At 37.6% G+C, this 21,314-nt stretch overlaps 1 protein-coding gene across 7 annotated transcripts in view; it reads left to right on the top strand.

Annotated features, from left to right (window-relative positions):
* The window catches only part of Npnt (nephronectin), a 69,727-nt gene extending 48,655 nt beyond the window's left edge, over positions 1–21,072 (top strand). For 4 of the 7 annotated variants that reach the window (XM_021720494.3, XM_021720495.3, XM_005340723.5 and 1 more), the window contains 4 exons: positions 8,285–8,371; positions 8,862–8,960; positions 16,645–16,901; positions 18,338–19,762. In XM_021720494.3, the coding sequence (XP_021576169.2) occupies positions 8,285–8,371; positions 8,862–8,960; positions 16,645–16,901; positions 18,338–18,433 (539 nt within the window). In that variant the 3' untranslated portion in view covers positions 18,434–19,762. Of the gene's footprint in view, positions 1–8,284; positions 8,372–8,861; positions 8,961–16,644; positions 16,902–18,337; positions 19,763–19,784 lie in introns of those variants that run through there. The other 3 variants (XM_078021845.1, XM_078021846.1, XM_040293013.2) reach the window with 3 other exon arrangements.
* Positions 21,073–21,314: the final 242 nt, after the last annotated feature.

Below are 21,314 nucleotides of genomic sequence, written 5' to 3'. Positions count from 1 at the left end.
TAATTTTAAGCTTTCAAAAATTTTTTTTTACAATTGAGTCTGTCAGAAGTATTCTGTTTTATCTAGGAGACTCAGATTACTATGAGGAATATTGTATCAAGAAGCAAGCAGATTTTTTTCCCCTTAAAAAAGTGTTTACAGAAGTCCATTTGAACCAGAATAAGTAGTCTCCTTACTTAAAATGTAGATTCCTAATCCCTACAGCAGATTTACTCAGGCTTTCTAGGGATAGAACTTCTCAGGCTTTAACAAATATACCAGTCTCATGGGAATCTGGTTAAAATGAAGACTGACTCATTAGGCCTGGGGTAGGACCCATGACTGCATTTCCATCAAGCTTACAGGTAAATGCTGCTGATCTACGGAACAAACTTTGGGTAACGGGTTCTCTAAACCATAATGGCGGCTCAAACCCACAGAACCATGTTTTAGATAGAGACAGAATTAGCCAGATGTAGGATGTTGTGCCTTTGGATATGAGGTATGCCCCTAAAGCTCCTGTTGATACAGGAATATTCAGAGGTAAAATGATTTCATTATGAGAGCTGTAAACTAATCAGTCCATCCTACCTTGAATGAACTGACTGGGTGGTAACTGTAGGCAGGTGGGTCACGGCTGGAAAAGTGGTCATTAGGGACGTGCCCTAGAAGAGATTATCTTCCCTGAGGCTCACATCCCACTTCCCCGCAACCATGAGAGGAGCAGCTTCCCTCCACTGCCATTTCCCTGTGATATTCAGCCTCATCTTGGACCCAGAGCAATGAAGTCAGCAGTCTGTGAACTCACACCTCTGAAACCAAAATAAGCTTTTTCTCCTCTAAGTTGTTCTTGTCTAGTGTTTTGGTCAAAGCAAAAAAGAAGCTAACTTAAACAGCATGTATGTATCTGTATGGTGCACAATAAAGAGGAAAGTTAAGGAAAAATGCATTCTGATCTAGCAATAAAACAAATGAAAAAATGTGACTTAAATATGTTTTCATAAAGTGTTTTTATATGTAATATAGATGCACGATTATAGACTGTTGTGTAATTAATATGTTTTCAGGTGCTCTTGTGAGTGTCCATACTAGAGAACTAGCCTCATTGTTGCTGTGTTGTAATAAAACATGAGAATGTGTTGAAATTCCAAGTACCAAGCAGTCAGAAGAAAATTGTTTCTTGTTTTACTGATTGCTGCATGCTGTCCTGAGGGTTTTTTCCCTTGTTTCTCTTCTACAGATTTTACAGCCTGTGGCTAGTTTGATCCCATCGTTCTTAGTCATGGAAATATTATGGTCTCTTTTTTCTGATTCTCTGTGGTGATGGGTAAAAAGATTGTTTCTACCGAAGGGTGAAAAGGTCTTCAAACCAGTTTGTTCTCTAGTAAACAGTAAGGCCTACTGAGACCCTGAGATGCTTGACGTCTCCTTCAAGATTAAATTTCTGCTAGTGTTTTGAAGGAGTGGGTTGTTGGTGCTTATAGGTCAGGATCTGGTGTTGTGAATTCTGAACGTTTTCAAGATTTTTGATTTATATTTTAGTTGACTTCTATGGTGGCTAGTAAAGAAAAAAAAATTGTTCTCTCCAGAAAGTATAGATTGAGTTCTTGGTGAATGTGACCAGAGTCAGAAATCAGATTTCTTTTTTTAAAGTGGCTTGCACATTTGTCTATAGAGTTATAATTAAAAGTACCATAGCAACTCTGTGATTTGGATCATGTTGCTACATTTTCCTATGCCTTTGTTTTCTCATCTGTAAGGGATAATAGCAGTATATACCTCGGTGAGTGGTTGTGTGCGTTAGATGGGAAGGTGCATGTAAAACTCTTGCAGTAGTGCCTGGAACATAAGAACTGCATACATATTAACTATTACCAGAACTATTGACATTGAATTCATTTGTATAGTAATGATAGCATTTCCTAATCAATTCATAAAAAGACAATCTTCTGTTGTATTCTACTTCTGAGTTCATATTTTTTCATACTTTTTTATTATGGTTCATTACCATTTTAATGTTATTTTTGGCTAACAGTATCTTTGTGAAACAAATTTATTCGCAAGTACTAGCTATTATGTGAATAGAGAAAATGAAATTGGAATTTGCTAACTTGTATTTCCCTTGCTTATTGCCAAATAATTTGAATAGCTGTTTCATTTAGGTATTTGTAGCACCAAGTTACACAGTTGTTAAAAGAAAAACAGCACCTTACCTCAACTTCATTACTGTGAAAACAATGTTAGTTGCCTTTCTCAAAGATGAATCTGCACATGGGAAACTTACATGATGGGTCTGGTGAATATCAAAAATCAAAGCTTCCTTTCTTCCCTATAATAGATTCTTTTGGCAAGCATGTCAACAACTGACCCTTAGAATAGATGGGCTTCAGCTCTCTCCACTGCCCCACTACCCCATTCCCCAAGTTTTTGTGCTATACTCAAAGTAACACTTAGGAGAGTTTACTTTGACACCCGTGTTGAGGTTTGTAGGACTCAGTCCTGGTGAGCCTAACCCTAGTGGTTTCCTTTGGCTTAGAAGAGGGAAGGAGGACAAACCCTGTCCAATTTTCTCTCGATCTTGAAAAGTGTTACCACCCTTAGGGCATGCTTCAGAAAAGAACCATCACTTAAGCATCTGTTCTGGGATTTCTCAGACAGTGCCTCACAGTTGTTCAGAAACTTTATAATAAAGTCACTATAATACATAAAGGAGCAAGAGGTGTGTCACAAAGATTGGGCTCCTGACTGAGTAGCTGTGTCTGTGTTCCACCTTATACCAGAGGTTTAATTTTTTCCAGTTCTGCTCATTACGCTCAGCATGGGTGTCTTTTGAACTCTAGATTCTTCCTGTGGTATGAAAGTGTTGGCAAGCTAAAATCTTATTTATGTGAGGCCAGCAACCTTTTTTTATTGCTAGTAATCAATAGATAGCTAAATTTTTTTCTCTAATGTGGTTAAGGAAATTGCAGGAACTTATTTCCTACTGCATATGTTCTGCATCTGAAGTGAGAGCAGGGGAAGGAGAGAGGGAGAGAGGGAAAGGAGGGACTGCCTCATAAAATCCCTGTCATTTATCCCTCCTCCAGTCTCTAGATTTTTCCACCAGAAAGAGCCTTCAGAATATAAGGATAGTTACATAAGTACCTTTGCCTTCAATGAACTAAACCCTGAAGCATACAAAGAATTCAAGGCAGTGTTATCTTTTAATCTTTTTGTCCAACAACAAATGCCAGGACTGGCCTGGGTAATGTCCTGCAAACCACCTTAGAATAGAAACTGAATTTGCAAACTTACCTTCAATAAGTAATGCTTACAGTTTGCTATATTGACTCTTTGCAAGCAGTTTAGCAGGAAATGATATGCATGACAATATTTACATTTACTTCTGTGTACTTACTCTCAGTGTTTTCTGGGTAAAAATATACAGTTGACTATTTGAGAAACCTCATTTAGGGACATGGGTTATATATTAATATTATCACATCCCCAGAGACAATGTAATTCATAAGAATTGCTTGTACACAGCACAATTCACAATAGCAAAACTGTGGAACCAACCTAGATGCCCGTCAGTAGATGAACAGATTAAAAAAAATGTGGCATATATACACAATGGAATATTACTCAGCAATAAAAGAGAATAAGATCATGGCATTTGCAGGTAAATGGATGGAGTTGGAGAAGATAAGGCTAAGTGAAATTAGCCAATTCCCCCAAAAAACAAATGCCGAGTGTTCTCTCGGCTATAAGGAGGCTGATTCATAGTGGGGTAGGGAGGGGGAGCATGGGAGGAATAGATGAACTCTAGATTAGGAAGAGGGGTGGGAGGGGAAGGGAGTGGGCAGGGGGTTAGCAATGATGGTGGAATGTGATGGACGTCATTATCCAAAGTACATGTGTGAAGACACGAATGGATGTGAACATACTTTGTATACAACCAGAAAAGGGGGGGGGGAGATATTTACAGGAAAAAAGAAAAAGAAAAAAGAAATTGCTTGTACAGAGTTTCTGACAGGAAGTACTGTTTCTTTTTGTGGCTACTTCCTTCTACTGGCCCCAGGGCTTTGCAACCATTATGAAAAATTCCTGTGCCCCTGAGCCCAGTCCAACCAAGCTTATGTCCTGCTGTGTGCTTGCTTCAGGACCTGTGTGTTCCCTTCCCTTTAGTTATGCAGAAGTTTGTAAGAAGCAACCGTTGAGAATATTTTTTGGTGAATAAAACATTGACCAAATGGCAGGAAAATGTTTAGGAAATTGTTAAAAGCATGTGAACATTCTTTAGCTTATGTTATTTTAGTGTTGAATGCCCTGTGACACCCACTCTCACCTTCTCCCTGTTCACTCTCCGAATGAGGATTTTAACATGCAAACCTGATCTTGTCAGGCCTCTGTTAGAACTCTTCAGAGGCTTCCAGTTTCTGCCAGAATAAAGTCCAAAATATTAACAAGGCTGTAAAAGGTCCTGCAGAGTCGCCTGCCTCTCGGATTTCATGTGGTGCCCTCTTCCCACAGCCTGCCTGCCTTTCCAGGCCTGTAAGCTCTGCAGCTATTCTGATGCTCTGCCTTTCCATCCTCCAGGGCCTATGCTCACAGTAACTCATCCTTCATGTCTTAGTGTAAACGTCACTTCTTAGAGAAGATTTTTATGAGATCTCTCCTCCCTGGACTAGCTAAGCCAGCCCTCCGTTCCCCACACTTGTGAAGTGTCTTCTGCTTCTCTTTAAAGAATTACCTGGGGAAATTGTCAAAGGTCTGTCTTCACCTCTAGAATGTAGATACCATGAAGGCAAGAGTCTGTTCCTTCCTTCACAACTAGCTTTTAGCCTGGTACCTCCTACCCAGTTCATTTTCTTCTCTGATTGCCTAACTGAGTAGATGAGCCAATCCCTGTGCTGCACACCTGTAATCCCAGCGGCTCAGGAGGATGAGACAGGAGGATTGTGAGTTCAAAGTCAGCCTCAGCAATAGCAAGGCACTAAGCAACTCAGTGAGACCCTGTCTCTACATAAAATATAAAATAGGGCTGGGGATGTGACTCAGTGGTCGTATACCCCTGAGTTCAATCCTGGGTACCAAAAAAAAAAAAAAAGAGTAGACAAAATGAAGGGAGGGAAGATGGATAGAGGACTTGTGTTGTTAGTGGAAAGATAGGTAGAGGACTTGTGTTGCTAGCATTTCTCTTATCCTTTTTTTAAATATCTAGTTATACCATTCTAAGCATTGATAGTCCAACTATAGAGAGAATATCAGATACATTTTTTATCAAATATGTGTATTGTTTTTATAAATTGAATATTAGTCAAAATAAGAAGCAGAGAAGAATAAATTAGAGAAATTGTAAATCATTGTCCACCTCATTAGACTTCTGTTTTCAGGCAAGTCTAGTCATTTATTTTAATTTAAATTTTTTGCATAATAAAATAGTTATTTGAATCAAAGAAAAATGTTTGAAACTCACAATTGTTAGCCTCACATACAACAACAGGTATCAAAACTATTCAAAATTCTCTCTGAGCAATCAAAATATGAATAACAGTCATGTAGTTGCTGTGTAGGTATGCTCCAGCAGAACCCTCTTCTCTTTAAATCTTTTGGGAAAGTTGTTTATGTATTTTAATTATTTTCTTTTTCAAATAATCTAAAACTATAGAATTTTATGAGACAAAATAAATCAACAAATGAACAAACATCCCTTTCATTTGCAATGCTTAGACTAGCACTGTTAGCATGTTGACACAGTGGTGTGCCTAGTATCTCTCTTTTTTCTAGTCTTTTGTGTTTCTTGTACAGTGTTAACAAGATAATGCCACCTGAATCGTCTTTCCACCGCTTATTTTACTTAATATTTTCACAATACTCCCTGTATTTCAGGGAGTGGGTAGTGAACCCTCTCTTGACTTTTCTGTGGGATGCTCATGGTTATTGATACTAGTAAGTGTGAAGGAGGAGAATTGGTTAAATGATTTGGCAGGGATACAGAGTGGAGCACACAAAATTGTAAGAACTCATAGCTGCTGAGTGTATCAGATCTTTAAATTCCTTGGAGTATGTCCCAGTGAATGGCAGCGAACGTGTGCAGTGTATGATCATCCGATGCTGAAGTAAGTAGCTCTTGGAACCCGAGCGCCTAAAATGTTAACAAACCATCTGATGCTTTGCAAGTTGTTAGATGATCAATTCCTTGGGCAGCTCTTTTCCTTGTGTGATATCATCCCTTCTTTTTTTCAACCTCATTCTATGGTGCTTTCTCCGTTGGTGGGTATCTTCCTGCCCCTCTGAACTCCTTTTTCTAAATGTCTTGAGCACTTTCTGTGTACCTACTACCTGGAACCCTCCCTCTTCCCTGACCCTAACACTGTGCTTTTTGCATGGACCACTCAAATTCTTCCTCTCTCAGATTAAATGGTGCTTCCCCAGAGAGGAACTCCTGGATCTCCCTTGATAAGACAGGCCCTCTATCAGGACATCTTTGTGTCCCTCCGCATCTATGTAGAGACTACATTGGACAGTTCTTCATGTGGGGGGAGGAATTCTCAAAAAATCCTAAAATGAGCCCCAGATGAGGAAATAAAAGATTTAGTGGGTGTCATTGCCCTCGGTCATTTGGGGCCTCAGAGAGGGAGACAGGTTACCTCACTCCCAGGGCACCACTGATCATGGTGTCCCTGGAGCTTGTCTGTCTTCTGTCCTATCCTCTCTTTTTCCATCCGTGTCCAGCTAGGTGTATGTGACTACATGTTGTGAGATGGGAAGGGACTTCAGAATTCTGACTTTTGAAACAAAAAGGAAAAAAAAATCCAGAAGTAGTGGGCTAAAAACAATTAGTGCAAACATTATAGGATTTTCCATTTAAAATTCTTGCTAAGAATAATAGGAACATCCTTGAAAAAAAGGATCCTTTTGACTGACATCTGTTTCATGGTGTTCTATGTCTTTTACTCCCTGCCTTATAAAAATAGAGCTAATTAATTGAAGTTCTGGCAAAGAGAAGGGAGTAATCCCTGGCCTGTGGCCAAGAATTCTCCTCCACCACCAACATTCCCACACATTCCGTGGCTCCCCAACCCAGTTATTCTCCGTGACATCTTCTGGCATTTTTCCTTCCTAGCCTGTATGAAATTTAGAATTACAGTGTCCATTTATCTCCATGTTTAATGTATTTTCTTCCCATTAAAATTCAAGCTGCATGCCATCCACGTTCTTGTTGGTCTTGTTCATTCTGCTCACCCTGTCACCCTAGTGCCTACCACAGTGCTTGGAATTTGGTTAGGAATCAAATACACATTGAATGAATGAATAAATAAATAATTTAAGTGAATCAATTTTTTAAGTGGATTCTTAAGCTCTGTCCGGCTGTGTCATTTGAAGAAGAGTGTTGACAAAGTACATGGGTTTCTGATGGTATCTTTGCATTCACTCAGTAAACACTTTATTGAGTGCCTGTCACCAGGTCAAGCCCTGGAAATGCCAAATGAATAAGATGGATTGATGCCCTCGGGGACCTCAGAGACTAGCAGAGGGAAAGGCACATATATGTGTAAATACCTGCAGTTCTTTATGAAAGTGTGAAATTCAAGTGTGTAAATATGGACTATTGGGGAACAGGGGAGAAGAATTTAATTTGCCTGGGGCATGAAAGTTTTTATAGAGCCAGTGATATTTACACTGGGCCTTGAAGGAGGGGAAGTATGGCAGTTAATTAGCAAGAACAAGAGCATGGGGTCAGAGACGTGAAAATGAGTGGCATGTTTGGACAGTATTGTGTATTTGGGTGGGGTAGATTGTAAATGCTGCACTAGGAAGTTTGGACTGAATCTTAAAGGAACCAGGGAACCTGATTAAGTGAGGAAGACACAATAATAGGTACAGGTAACAATGTTCAGATTTCACTGGAAGGGAGTAGAAGCCAATCACTGCAAATATAGGGTTCATCAGTTACAATGATGTTAATTTAAAGTTCATAAAATGTATCTTTCATAGAGATGAATTTTAGAATTTAATAGAGTTTGATATTTTGCCAGAAATTCAAAGCTCTTTTAAAATGTATTTTTCTTGATGAAGTTTTAAAATTTATATTTATGTTGGATTTTTTAAGTTTTGAAAATTATTTTTACATTATAAATTATTTTGACAACAGAAATCACTGCAGAATAAACTTCATGAATCTTCATGTGAAATGTCATTGAGTATTTTGGATGCTTCCAGATGAATGAAATGTCCAGGGCTTTTCCCTACCCTTGTTAAAGGCAATGCTTTATTGTCAATACCTTATTTTAAAAGTAAGCTGAAAACCTATCTCTTGCAGTTCCACGGCAGCCTTCAAATGACTTGTTTGAAATATTTGAAATAGAAAGAGGAATCAGTGCAGATGATGAGGCAAAGGATGATCCAGGTAGGCACTAGGATGACATGTTCTTCTTTCCCTCCATTTCAACTTAAATTATAGATTGTTCAGTCCTGTTGGGGAAAATTATACATATTTTTTGTATACGTGTGTGTGTGTGTGTGTGTGTGTGTGTGTGTGTGTTTTACAAATCTGTCAAACCATTTGAGCAAAAATACTTATGAATCATCAGTCTCTTTTTAAAAATATATTAAGGTGGTGTTTGAATTGCAAGAAGGAAATCATATTTTATAAATGACGATGTAACAAGGTCATGATTTGGCAACATTTGTGTATTCTATTTTTGCAGCTGAGCACATGTACACAATTGTGCTGAGAAAGGATTCTTGTAATTTCCTTTCAGTCTCATGGAAAGAAATTCTGGTGGGATATTAAATGTTGAGATGGGAGAATGCTTGTTATACAGATACCCTGGTCTTTAGATTAATTTGTTTATTGAGTTTGTGATCTACTCATCCTTCTGGTCATTTCCTTGTAGGTGTTCTGGTACACAGTTGTAATTTTGACCATGGACTTTGTGGCTGGATCAGGGAAAAAGACAATGACTTACACTGGGAACCAATCAGGGACCCAGCAGGTAAAACCATTTCATCTACCTCTTCCTGCTATACTTTTCATTTTGATCCTATACTAATCAAGTATACTGTAAAACATCTCTGTCTTTACTTAATATATGGGGTTAAAAAAAAGATCATGCCAGTATTCATGTGCTTTAAGTGAGCCAGATTTGTTAGCTATTAATTAGAATTATATTATGGAAGACAAGAAGTTAATTAAAAGGCCAGCTAATTTCTCTCAAAAAGTTTGATAAGTAAAACATGTAGAGTCATTCTAGCAAATAATTTTCAAGTTATCTATAGTGGCAGTTTAGAGGAGAAGAAAAGAGAGAGGGGGGGGTGGGGGAAGGAAGAAAGGAAGGAAATAAGGGAAGGAGGGAAAGAAAGAAATATAGTGGTATATCAGCCGTGGTAATGATCCCTGTTTGTATTTTCAATTATGACCCTTTAAAAATATATATTTTTTTAAAGATCTGAGTGGTAGTAGAAGGTGGCAATGGAAACTTCTGCAAAGTTGGTTATCTCTCTGAAAACAAATTCACTTAGATGCTAGGGAAAATAGTTACCAGTTACCACCGCTCATTCCATAAGACTGGGTTAGTAGAAAGGTAGATTTAGATATAGTCTCTTGGAAAGTTTATATTCTTTAAAATTGTACAATTCTATTTATCTAAAGTTTTAGTACTTATGTTTTGTCTTCGAGTTTCAGGAAATAAGCTACATTTTGTTTTTGTCTTTTGTCTTCCCTTAGTAATAAAATGTTTTTGTTGTTGTTGTTGTTTTGAATGAGACCAACTTAACGGAAGGGTGAGGAGTTTCATTTTTCTCTTTTTGTTCTCCTGATTCTACATTCAAAGAATAAATGATACAAGACTTATTTATTTATTTATTTATTTATTTATTTTAGAAGCCTAGTTCTTAAATACTGTACCAGGTATATAGAAAAGCACAAAACACACAAAAGTTAACTTGAGAGAGCTTAGGATGTGTTAAAGCAGTTCTCTTACAACTTCAGTTAAAATGCAGATTTTCATGCATGTCTAATAGGCTCCCTAGGGATACCTCTGCTGCTAGTCCCCAGTGTACATTTTGAGAACAAAGTATTAAAAAAAAATTTATCCAAAACCATATTTATTAGATCCCTGAAAATCAAATTGTAACAGAAATATATTAAAATAAAAATCGGCAATAAACTTTCAAAAATATGAATATTTAGTAAATTCAAATGGGTGTTTAGATTTCTTTTATCAAACATATATCATGTAACATCTCACATAGTACACACATTCATTCTTTTTCTCAAATTACTCCTACTCATTTGAGGTTAAGCAAAACATTATTATTGACCCGGTATCTATGAATAAGACAGAATCCAACATATAGTCCCAACCTATTTGCCATCTCATTAATTTTATTTAATCCTCTTCTCTACCCTATAAAGCAGGTAATATTGACTTTATTTCACAGAGCAAATATAGACATCTATAGAGATGACATAGTTTCCTAAGGTCACAGAGCTACAGAATGGTGGGAATTTAGTGCCAAACTCAGATTTTCTGATTTTTATCTCCACAACTCTTTCTGCTACTCATGGAGCCTTCTAGGTAGTTCAGTGCTGAGAACATCTGCAGCATTATTCTAGGTATTTCATTCTCCCAGGCTGGCCTCAGTTGTGCTGCATGTGATGTGATTATGTGCATTCTCTGATTAGCAGTTCAGAGACAATAGATAGACTGACTGCTGATCTGGAGTAATTTGCTTATAAAGGAAGCATCTTTGGCAATGGTGTATGACAGTCACGAACAGTGTCATAATGAATAACGCTGTTGAGAAGGTGCATTGGAGAGAGTAACTCATACTACACTCAGAAGAAATCCTTCTACTTCTAGGTAGACAAGTCTATAGATAGTCTATATAAATTAGACCAACTTGATTTTTAAAATTTAAACACTGTATTTAGTACATTTCAACATCTTTCATTATTCATCACATTTGTAAATATTTAAAATTTGTGACCCGAATTCTCCTTGCCCTCTGGTAGAAAAATGAGAGGATGGCTAGAAGTTAGAAATTAGACACAAAAACATTTTTGGTCATCAGGTTAATGTGGGTACAGAATAAATGGAAAGAAATTGACAGCTGTTTGGGTGACTGGGTGACTCCTAATGATTGACTCTGGCCCTTGGAGGATGCTTTTCTAGCAGACAATTTAGACCAAGTTTTTACAACAACTTAGATGAATCCTATATTGAACTTAGATACTGAAGATAAACTGACCTATTTTTGACTGGAAGCTGGAGAAGGAGACTAGTTGCATGTGCTGACATAACCAGCATCTAAAATATTAGATGAACATGTCACAGTAAAGAGTGTGTTAGCTAGTGTGGGGTGAATACAAGGTGTGGCTCATGGTCTAGAAACCAGTCTCCCAGCTATGGGATGGAGAAGATGACTGAGCACTAACTATCCAATCACCTAGGAGTTTTTGTGGAGAGTGAAACCAGTATGAGTGAATCCTGTGACATGACTTTCAAAAAGATGGGCTATTTCCATAGAAATATGGTACCTTTCCACAATGGAAAATCTGCTGTGGTTAAGTGGTTAACCCACTTCTGAGCATTCTTTGCTGACTGAAATGTAAGTCACTCAGAAGAGAATACTTATGACTACAACTAGATGACAAGTTGGATCAATGGGTGAAAGCTACAGAGAGATGGATTTGATTCACTTTCAGAACTTTCTAACAGACTGTGAATAAAACAGAGTAGGCTGACATGGAAAGGCTGAGTTCTGTCGGTGGGGAAATTTGACGATCGTCATATGGCAAAGTGTTCTTAAAGGATTTGCAGCATAAGACTAGGGTTGATTATAAAACCTCTTAAACCAGTGTGAAAGCCTCTGGTTTGGAATGGAATGTCCCAGGAAATCATAAGGAAATTGGTAAGCAGGCTTCTAGCTTGGAAAAAAAGGCTAGGAAGACCAAAAGATGACGAGTTGGAGGAAAGACGTGGGAGGCATATGTTAGGATGGATTTGCAGAATCTGTTTGTACACTATTTGGGGAGATTCTAACTATATATTGATGGGACAATACCAACAAAGCTTACCTTTTCTGCCTATCTTTCTTCTAGGAAGTTTAGGTGGAAGGGGGGAGGTCCAGATGGAAAGAATGTGTGTGTACATGTGCATGCACATGTATGTCACATGCAAAGGCCCAAGAAGAATATGAGCAATTTAATAAATAATTTCTATGCATTGTTCTAATTACCAAACTAATTGTTTACTTGTTTCTACCTAGATTATACCATTTGTAAAAGAATATACATTTGGATTTCCCATTACGATTGATTTTAATGGTGTGTAGTTCTTATCCAAGATCTAGATTTGTAAATATTTTTTATGTTGCTATTTCTAAGAAAACCCTCAATTGAACATACATACAACCTTGAGAATCAGCTATAAAATAAGTGAGTTTTCTAACTGCACTTCTTGGTACTAGTAGGTTTTGTTTATCACATTCTTGGACTTAATTGTGAGATGTAAAATTAATATATCCCCCTAAGGAATAGGAACTTGTCTGCAGCAGACATGGCATAGTGCTATAGGCATGTAGCTGTACCTTTGAGGATGCCCTTCTTCTGCTCCTAAGGCTAGGCTTGGGTCCCTTTTCTTGGAATCCTGGTGTTTCATGATCAAGGATTAAAGGCACTCTTGTCCACTACAAGAGCTGCAAGGCATTTATTTAAGTATATAAGAATGCAAGTGTATACATATAAGTATATCTGTAGCAGAATTAGAATCATTATTTAAAATATATATGATGAAAAAATAATAATAAAAATGAAAGCTTTCTGCTATACCTGGCCCCTGTTTGCCTTCCCCAGATGTAGCTGGTTTCTTGGTTCTTTTTAGAGAGCAGTTCACATACAATAGCACCCTCATCTGTACCTTGTTTTATTACCCAATAATACCATACCACCTTAGGAGTGAACTAGAAGAACATAGACTTGAAGCCAGAGCACCTGGGCTGAATCCCAGCACCACCACTTCCTCCTAACTTTGACCTCGAACAAGTTCCTTAAAGGTGGTAGTCAAAAATGTCTACTACACATCACACAAAGCATTTCAAGCCGTGCCTACCCAGAGTTACCACGATGATGATGTTAGCCATTGTTGCTGAAAGCTGTCTAGTATCAGTCCCTACAGAGCACCTCATTCTTATTTATACCGCTCTTACTCATCAGAGGCGGCACAAAAACCAGCCCTTTACTGAGGAACATCTGATTTGCTTCCAGCCTTTCAGTATTTCCACATCTAGTGAATAACCCTGTACAGATATATTTTCTTATATATTGAATATATCTATAGTAGAAATTACTTAATATGAAATTGCTGAGTCAAAAGAGAATTTGCATTTTGAATTTTGGTAAATCTTACCAAATTACCTTTCAAAAAGGTTGTAGCATTTTTTATTTTTATCATCCTCAAAACAGATATTATGAAACTATTCTTTATCTTAGCCATGCTTATGGATGAAAGGGCGTTTCATTTTAACTTTAATTTGCATATCTTTCTTTTGTGGAAAGCTGACCATATTTTCATACACACACACACACATATATATATTTACATATATATATATATATACACACACACACACATAATTTTTTGTAATGCTCATTTTCTTGTTTTTAATTATTGATTTTTAAAAATTCTTTTATATAAAAAGGAAAGCTATCCTTTTTGCATGTGTTACAAATATTTTAAATTTTTTTGCTTATCTAAGTACTTCATGGTATTTTTCATCTTTCTAAGTGAAAATTTGGAAACTTAAATGTTCAATAAGAAATTTGCTAAGCGATTAATTGCATGCTTACAGCTATGAAAAGCTATTTCTTGACATAAAGAAATAGCTGTGATATATTTAATGAAAAAGGGAAGTTATAGCACTGCAAATATAGTACTCCTCCCCACTCCCCACCTGCAGTAATGGGAATTGATCCCAGGAACACTTTACTACTGAGTTATATACCCAGCCCTGTTTTGTCCAGATAGGTCTTGAATTTGTGATCCTCAGGCTCCTGAGTAGCTGGATTAACTGAGTGTGGTGCAGTACCTCTGTAATGCCAGCTACTCAAGAGACTAAGGCACAAAGATTACAAGTTTGAGGCCAGTGTGAGCAATTTACAGAGACCCTGTCTCAAATTTTAAAGAAATAAAAAAATGATTGGGCTGTAGCATGGTAGAGCATCCTTGGGTTAAATCCCCAGTACTTGGGGGGAAAAATTCTTTTTTAAATTTTATGCATGTATTTACCTAAGAAAAGTTCATAAATCAAAATGTTATTCATTATCTCTGGACTTTGTCATTATAATTGATTTTAATTTTCTTTATAACTCCCCCTCCCTCAAAATGGGCATGTATTACTTCTTTGGTAAGTAAAAGTCTAAGTTATTTATATTCAATGGGTAAATACTGATAAAGCACAATGATATTATTTCTGCCTGGGCCTGTTTCTTAGCCAGGCTATAAAATACAAATAAAATTACTGCAAAACTCCTTTGACCACACAGTTAACACATTAAAGTAATAGATACTATATTATTCTCTATGTAAAGTAAAAAATCGGAACCAACAAGTATAGAATTCAAAATAAGTAAATTAAAATTTTAACACCTAACTCACTAGTCAAGTTTTGCAACATCAATAATTCACTACTCCCCATTCCCTGATTTTTTAGGTATTGTGATGCTTTAAATGGAATGAAAATATTTCACATTTATGCCAGTATTTTAGAATCAGAATTGAAATTGTTATTTAATAGGTAATTATTTGGGGATGCTGGATTAACTTTTACCTTAGTTACTATTTCAAATTGGCAACCTTTCCTGTATTATACACAGAAAGAATTCCTCACCATGGGGTTGGGGGGCAGGGAAACAAACCCTGGTACTTGTAGAGCAGATCTAGGGAGGAAGAACGATTATAATTTCTTTTATGACTATCCAAATTTTAGAGTTTTAAATGCATAGACAGAAGGATTATTTGAATCTTTTGTTAGGATGCCTTGATTTTGTGAGGTTGTTTTGTTTGCAGGCAGCAACTCGCAAAATGATATTAGTATACATTCCACGGGGTCTTAAGATAATCCCTGTTTTCATAAAACTTGCAAGTTCTTGATAATAACCTGATATCTTTGTCTTAACTAGAATACCTATGATCATTCAAAAGCTAACTTAAAGGCCGACATTTAAAATCCATCTAAATGTTTTGACCTAAAGTATGTTGGGGGTTAATTTGTGGGGGAAGGGAGGAAATAAGAAACTGTGTGTGTGTTTGTTGATTCAAGTCACTACCTCCTTCTGAGGGTTTTGTTTTGTTTCTGGTTTTGGAACATCATTCATTTGTTCAACAAATGACTTTAAACACCTCAGAGTATAATGGGGAGGTTTGAGGGAGAGGTTGGTTCTGACATCCAGTTGTTGGACCTCCCCAGGAGCACTTAGCACAGGGCCTGCCACATCCTAAGTACACAAGATTCTGTGACCTCAGAGAGCTCTGAGGGACTTATTAAGGAGACCCTTGAGTGAGAAGACATGAAGATCTTATCATGCCTTGAATAAGTTAAGCATAAGAAAGCAGAGATGGCCTATCTTTTAACTGAAAAGCAAATGGAGTTTGTACCAAAACAGATACATGTGTTCAGCATTCCAACCACATTTTTCCTGTGGACAAATCAGTGTGTTTTTCAGTTGGCTGAGATAAAACTGCCTAAAGGGAAAGTCATTTGTACATGGATTGAGTTTCACAATGCTAATCTGCTCGTAACTTTCTCCTGAGAAGCAGTGGTTCCCACTCTATTGTTGCTTAGAAAATTTATTTTTTAATTCCCTAACAGAGGCAAGCCAACTCTGTAGACCCAGGGATCCAAGAACATCACCAAAGTGATTTCATCAAGTTTTTATTAAGATTTTGTGTTTACTTATATTTAATAGAATAGATGCATAAAGTAGACACGTTATTGATTGGTTCTAATATAAAAAAGTGTTTTAAACCACTTACCTGATGCTCCAGGAAGTTGTGGAGGGTATTCAGCACACCTCTGTGTCTGAGGTTAGGTGCACACCAGTGAGAGCAAAGCCAGCTCTGACTGCTTTTAAAATCTTTTTCCTTATTTAGAAATCTTTTTATTTTTTATGTGGAAGAAGGAGAGAATAAACAGATACAGTGCTCTATAAATGGCCATGTGCTTTACTGCCCAGAGGTTAATTAGCCACATAGAAAATTCTCCTAGGAAATTTAGGGTTGATTCTACCACACTACCCAACCAGCTTGGCAGAAGGTGTTGGACAACACAGTCATAAAATTGGTAAGGCTCACAAGGTGGTGAATGTGTGTAAGTTTGTGTCTACCTCTGTACACATGATCATGTTCCACTGGGAAGCATTCGTAGTGTTTGGATTTCTAATTATTGTGTGTTTTTGGCATAACTTCTATTATGAGCAGAGCAAGGGATTATATTTTTGTAAACAGCATAGGCATAGGAATAAGTCAAATTTTGCTCCTTTAAAATAATCTGGAATTCTTTACTAATGACTGTCACAGTCTGAAGTTTATGAAAACAGAAACTCCTGCCCGTGCTGTTTGTGCTGGAAAGGGATATCGGCACACACACACACACATGGCCCTGCTTTTCCCATTCCAGGTGGACAATATCTGACAGTATCGGCAGCCAAAGCCTCAGGGGGAAAAGCCGCTCGCTTGGTGCTACCTCTCGGCCACCTCATGCATTCAGGGGACCTGTGTCTGTCATTCAGGCACAAGGTGACTGGGCTGCACTCAGGCACACTCCAGGTGTTTGTGAGAAAACACGGTGCCCACGGAGCAGCCCTGTGGGGAAGAAATGGTGGCCATGGCTGGAGGCAAACACAGATCACCTTGCGAGGGGCTGACGTCAAGAGCGTAAGTAGATCCCAAGGGAGGCAGAGCCTGGGAAGTTTTCCTTTCATAGGAGAACTCTGGGGTCTGAATTTGAAGACGCCTTGCTCTGTGAATTCAGGCTCAAACAAAGGTTTGTGGTTTTTTCTGGGCTTGGATGATTCCATTCATTCCTCTTTCTGAGATTCCTTTTCTGCTTCTTCATCCTTCTTCGTTACAACCTTTGACCACCACCACCACCTTTCCCACCCTGGTAAAGGCTCACTATTTTTAATACAAAAAAAAAAAATTAGGAATAGAAAAGTAAAAAAAAAAACAGTTGACAGAAACTTTGAAGGGTTTGGGTGGCGTGCTGAATTGTGCTGCCTTACCTTTTCCTTCAGTTCCTTAAATGTTCAACTTTTACTTCCATGAATTACTGTGAAGATGTTTCTTTCTTCTATTTTAAAATGTTCTTTAGAGTTCAACATTTTTCCCTTGCCTCAAAGGTCATAGTTCAGCAGTCTCAGGTGGGAATCCAAAATCACAATTGGAAAGAATGATTCCATTTAGAACGGAATATGGAAAAAGCTTTGATTGAACATATAAATTTTATTTTAAATAGTCAAATCATGGGTAGCAAGAAAATTATCCACAGCAACCCATCAAAATAATGAATGCGCTCTGAAGAATGTCATCTTTGTGTTGATGCTTATAAGACTCTTGCTACGAGACACTGCAACTCTGCTTGTCCATAGTTTTTAGAAACTATTTTAAAAAGAAAAGTTAGACTCCACTAATACAGACTTACCAGGGTATGTACACTGTTTCGCCTTGGTTTTTTTTTTAATTTTTCTTAATATACTTGGAGAAATGAAAAAATAAAATAAATTATTTTAGATTATAGCATTGAAAGATTTCTTCTGTTTTTAAGGAACAGGGATACGCCCACAGAAAATTAAATCCAAGAGCAGTGAAAGTGTGGGGTTTTTCCATAGGTAAAACACTGGCATACGGGGTGGTATTTGATTCTGTTTCATTTGGGGGCAATAGAACCATTTCATCAAACAGAGAAATTAAGAACTCCTGAGGTGGGCTGCATGATCACTATCTTTCACATCTTTGGCTCTTAATTTCTGCACCTTTGTGTTCCGTCTTCTTGCTTTTAACCTTGGTAATCTTTGACAAACACATCGACTTTACAAGCATTCCTAAAGTGACTTGGTCTGTAGTTTAGAACGGCCTTTTAAAGAGTAACTGGTTCTGAGTAACATATTTGATGAACAGGTTACTGATGATTTAAGTTTCTGCCAAAAAAACAAACAAGCCTCAGAGGACTCTGGAAACTATGTCCTGGTCTTTCCTCTTGTCACTTAAGTTTCATGTTTAGCTTGGGGGAAGGTTTGCCTTTAATTTGCTAAATGAGCGGGCATTGGAAAGGGGCAGAGGAGGCTTGACTGGTGTGTGCGTTCTCTCCCTAGGTCATCTTCAAAGGTGAAAAAAGGCATGGTCACACTGGGGAGATTGGATTGGATGATGTGAGCTTGAGAAAAGGCCACTGCTCTGAACAACGCTAACAGCTCCAGAACTAGCAATGAACTCCCATGTTGGTTGCTCCCTCGTCTTTTTCCAATCCTCACCTTCTCTCCTCTTCTCCTTCTTATCAGGCCTAGGAGAAGAGTGGGTCAGTGGGTCAGGAGGAAGTCTGGTTTGTGACCCACATCTTGCTGGCCTGCTTTGTGCAATCCCAATGAACAGTGACACCCTCCTTGAAGGACAGGGACATCTGTAGACACATCCAAGCCATTCTGGGGTGTTGCCTTCCATCCTAAGTTTTGTTTGGGAAGGCCTTCAGTGTGTGTGACCTATACCATCCTTCATCCTGATTACAGAGTGCTCCTTGTAGCAAATTATGGAGACGTTTTCAAAAGAAGTCTGTGCAAATGGCCATTCTGTTATCTGTTCAGTGTTGTACCATGAGTAGTATTGACTTTCCTTAAGATATGATGTACAGTGTGCTTGTGAAATTGATTTATCCTCTTCACTCACGTTAGTTCTGGCCTCACCTGAACTCTGACTTTCACTGCCATTCACTTTATGAAAGAAGGGTGTATAACACATCAATTTGCATTTATTCTTGTTATCTGTGTTTTTACTTTAAAGACAATTATGTAGAGTGGGCACAGAATCCCTCGTTGGTAGTATTGTGTTTTGTGTAAATGTGCTATTGATACTAAGTATATACGTGTTCCTAATATTTACAGACTCTAGTTGCAAGGTAAAAGGCAGCTTGTGATCTCTTGAACTAAAAAGACATGGCAAAAGGTCATCCAGTTCCATGACCAATCCATTGGCAGCAAGAGAAAATTGGCAGAGGTTTCAGTTTGTGGAAGGATGAATTTTTTTAAATTGCCTTGAGTTTAGTCTCTACAAGAACAGTAAACTATTTAGGGAGACAAGAAACTGCAGTGAACATATAAAAACCTCACTGTTTCAAGATATAATTTAAAATTGATGGCTTTACCATCTTAACATGGCTCTCTCTTATAATCTGTAAAAAGCTGTGTAAAAGTTTGGTTTCTGTAGAGGAAAGATCCTGCTGATGGAAGCAAGGTAAGAAGAAGAATAGGGGAAAAGCTCCACTGGAACAGATCTGTCATGCGAAACCCCCACAGGTAGAGCTTGCACATGCCGTCAGGTTAAGATCGGAAGCAAGTCCTATGCACTGAGGTATTGCATGTGTGGAGTCACACACCAGAGGAAGAGACAGGATTGGAATTCTAACATCCACGGACCCCAACTGTATTTCCTCCCTGCATATTTTATCTTTATATTAAAAAATACATAACTTTAAAAGGGCACCTTACTCCTGAGACTTTTCTTCGTTTCTAATTAAGTAACCAAAATATTTTCTACTGTTTTTGCCAGGAATCACAAAGATGATTAAAGGGTTGGACAAAAAGATCTATGATGAAAAATTAAAGGAACTGGGATTATTCAGCCTGGAGAAAAGAAGACTGAGGGGCAAACCATTGATGGTTTTCAAGTATATGAAGGGTTGGCACGAAGAGGATAGTGACCAGCTGTTCTCCATGTGCACTAAGAATAGAACCAGAGGAAATGGGCTTAGACTAGAGTGTGAGGGAGCGTTTCCTGGCAGGGACAGTTGTTAAATCAAAATCCTCCATTTAAAAAAAAAAAGTGTGAAAATCTCTTTCTCTTCCTATCTCTCTCTTTCAAAAACTAGATAAAAGTCTACCTATTTAAGATATGCTTACCTCAAGGTAAAGGAACAGATTACAGCATCCCCAAGATGATTTGAATCTATTACTAGTATATAAGGAACATCTTCAGAACTAAGTAATATGGACTAGGCTCTAATTTAGGAATTTCCCTCTTGACCTCCTAACAGGGAAGAGCAAAGGGAGAATGATGCTGAGTTCATTAAAAGGTTTCTCCCTTTATGGCAAACCATGCAGTATTAAAACAAACACCCAATTTTTTAAAAATCTACATAATTTTTTCAAAGAGGTTGTGATGGATAGATACTTTAATATCTCAGTATTGTCCTAATATGGTATGTTTCAGGGTTTTTTTTCCCCCCTTGGTAAAGGTATAAACCTTTCACTTGCTCAATAGGTGATATTTCAGATTTTTTATTTTTTTAAGAGAAACCCTACCAAGGAACACAGATGGAAACATCTTTACCTGGTGCATTCTCTTTGCTTAGTGTGTGGCAGCTTAACTTAGCTCCCGGAAGAGGGTCATGCACAGCACCTCTAGATCTTTCCTTCATCTGCTCACTATGATTCCCTTTCTCGTACCAATTGGAATCTCCCAAGTCCCACAAACTGGTAATGTTTTTGAACAGTAGGTCCAAGAGAAGTTCTTTTATCATGTAACTTGTAGAGGCAGGGGGAGGGGGAATATAAATCATTGAGCCTTTGATTAAGGGCCAGAAATGTGGTCTTAGATCCATTTTTGATTCATTTCCTTTTTGTTCATATAACTGCACAGTTGAAGATGAAAGGGGAAAATAATTGAAAATTTCACTTGTAAGTGCCAATAATATATTGCACTAAAATGATGGAAGAAGTTATCCAAAGTACTGTATAACATCTTGCTTATTATTTAATGTTTTCTAAAGTGAAAAATGTTAGTGGTTTTCAATCAGTGAAGTAATACAATTCTTTGTAAATAAAAACACTTAATACTAGTTTTCTGTTTCTTGATGTTTTTTTTTTTTTTGAAGTGGGGGGATGGTAGCACTGGGAAGAAAGTACTGAAATAGTACATTGGTGTTTCACAAAAGCTATCTGTAGTAGAACCCTCTTAACTGCTTAGGAGAATAGGGATGATTATTACCTACATTATTGTACTTACTGGTTTATAAAATATGAGACAATTTTCATCTACATGCACAGGGAAAGAGAGAGCAGAATATCACTATAACCCATG

The sequence above is a fragment of the Ictidomys tridecemlineatus genome, chromosome 9 (genome assembly GCF_052094955.1).
Source record: "Ictidomys tridecemlineatus isolate mIctTri1 chromosome 9, mIctTri1.hap1, whole genome shotgun sequence".
Classification (NCBI taxonomy): Eukaryota; Metazoa; Chordata; class Mammalia; order Rodentia; family Sciuridae; genus Ictidomys; species Ictidomys tridecemlineatus.
Note: the sequence above shows the minus strand (reverse complement) of the source record. Positions and strands in the feature narration are given on the sequence as shown.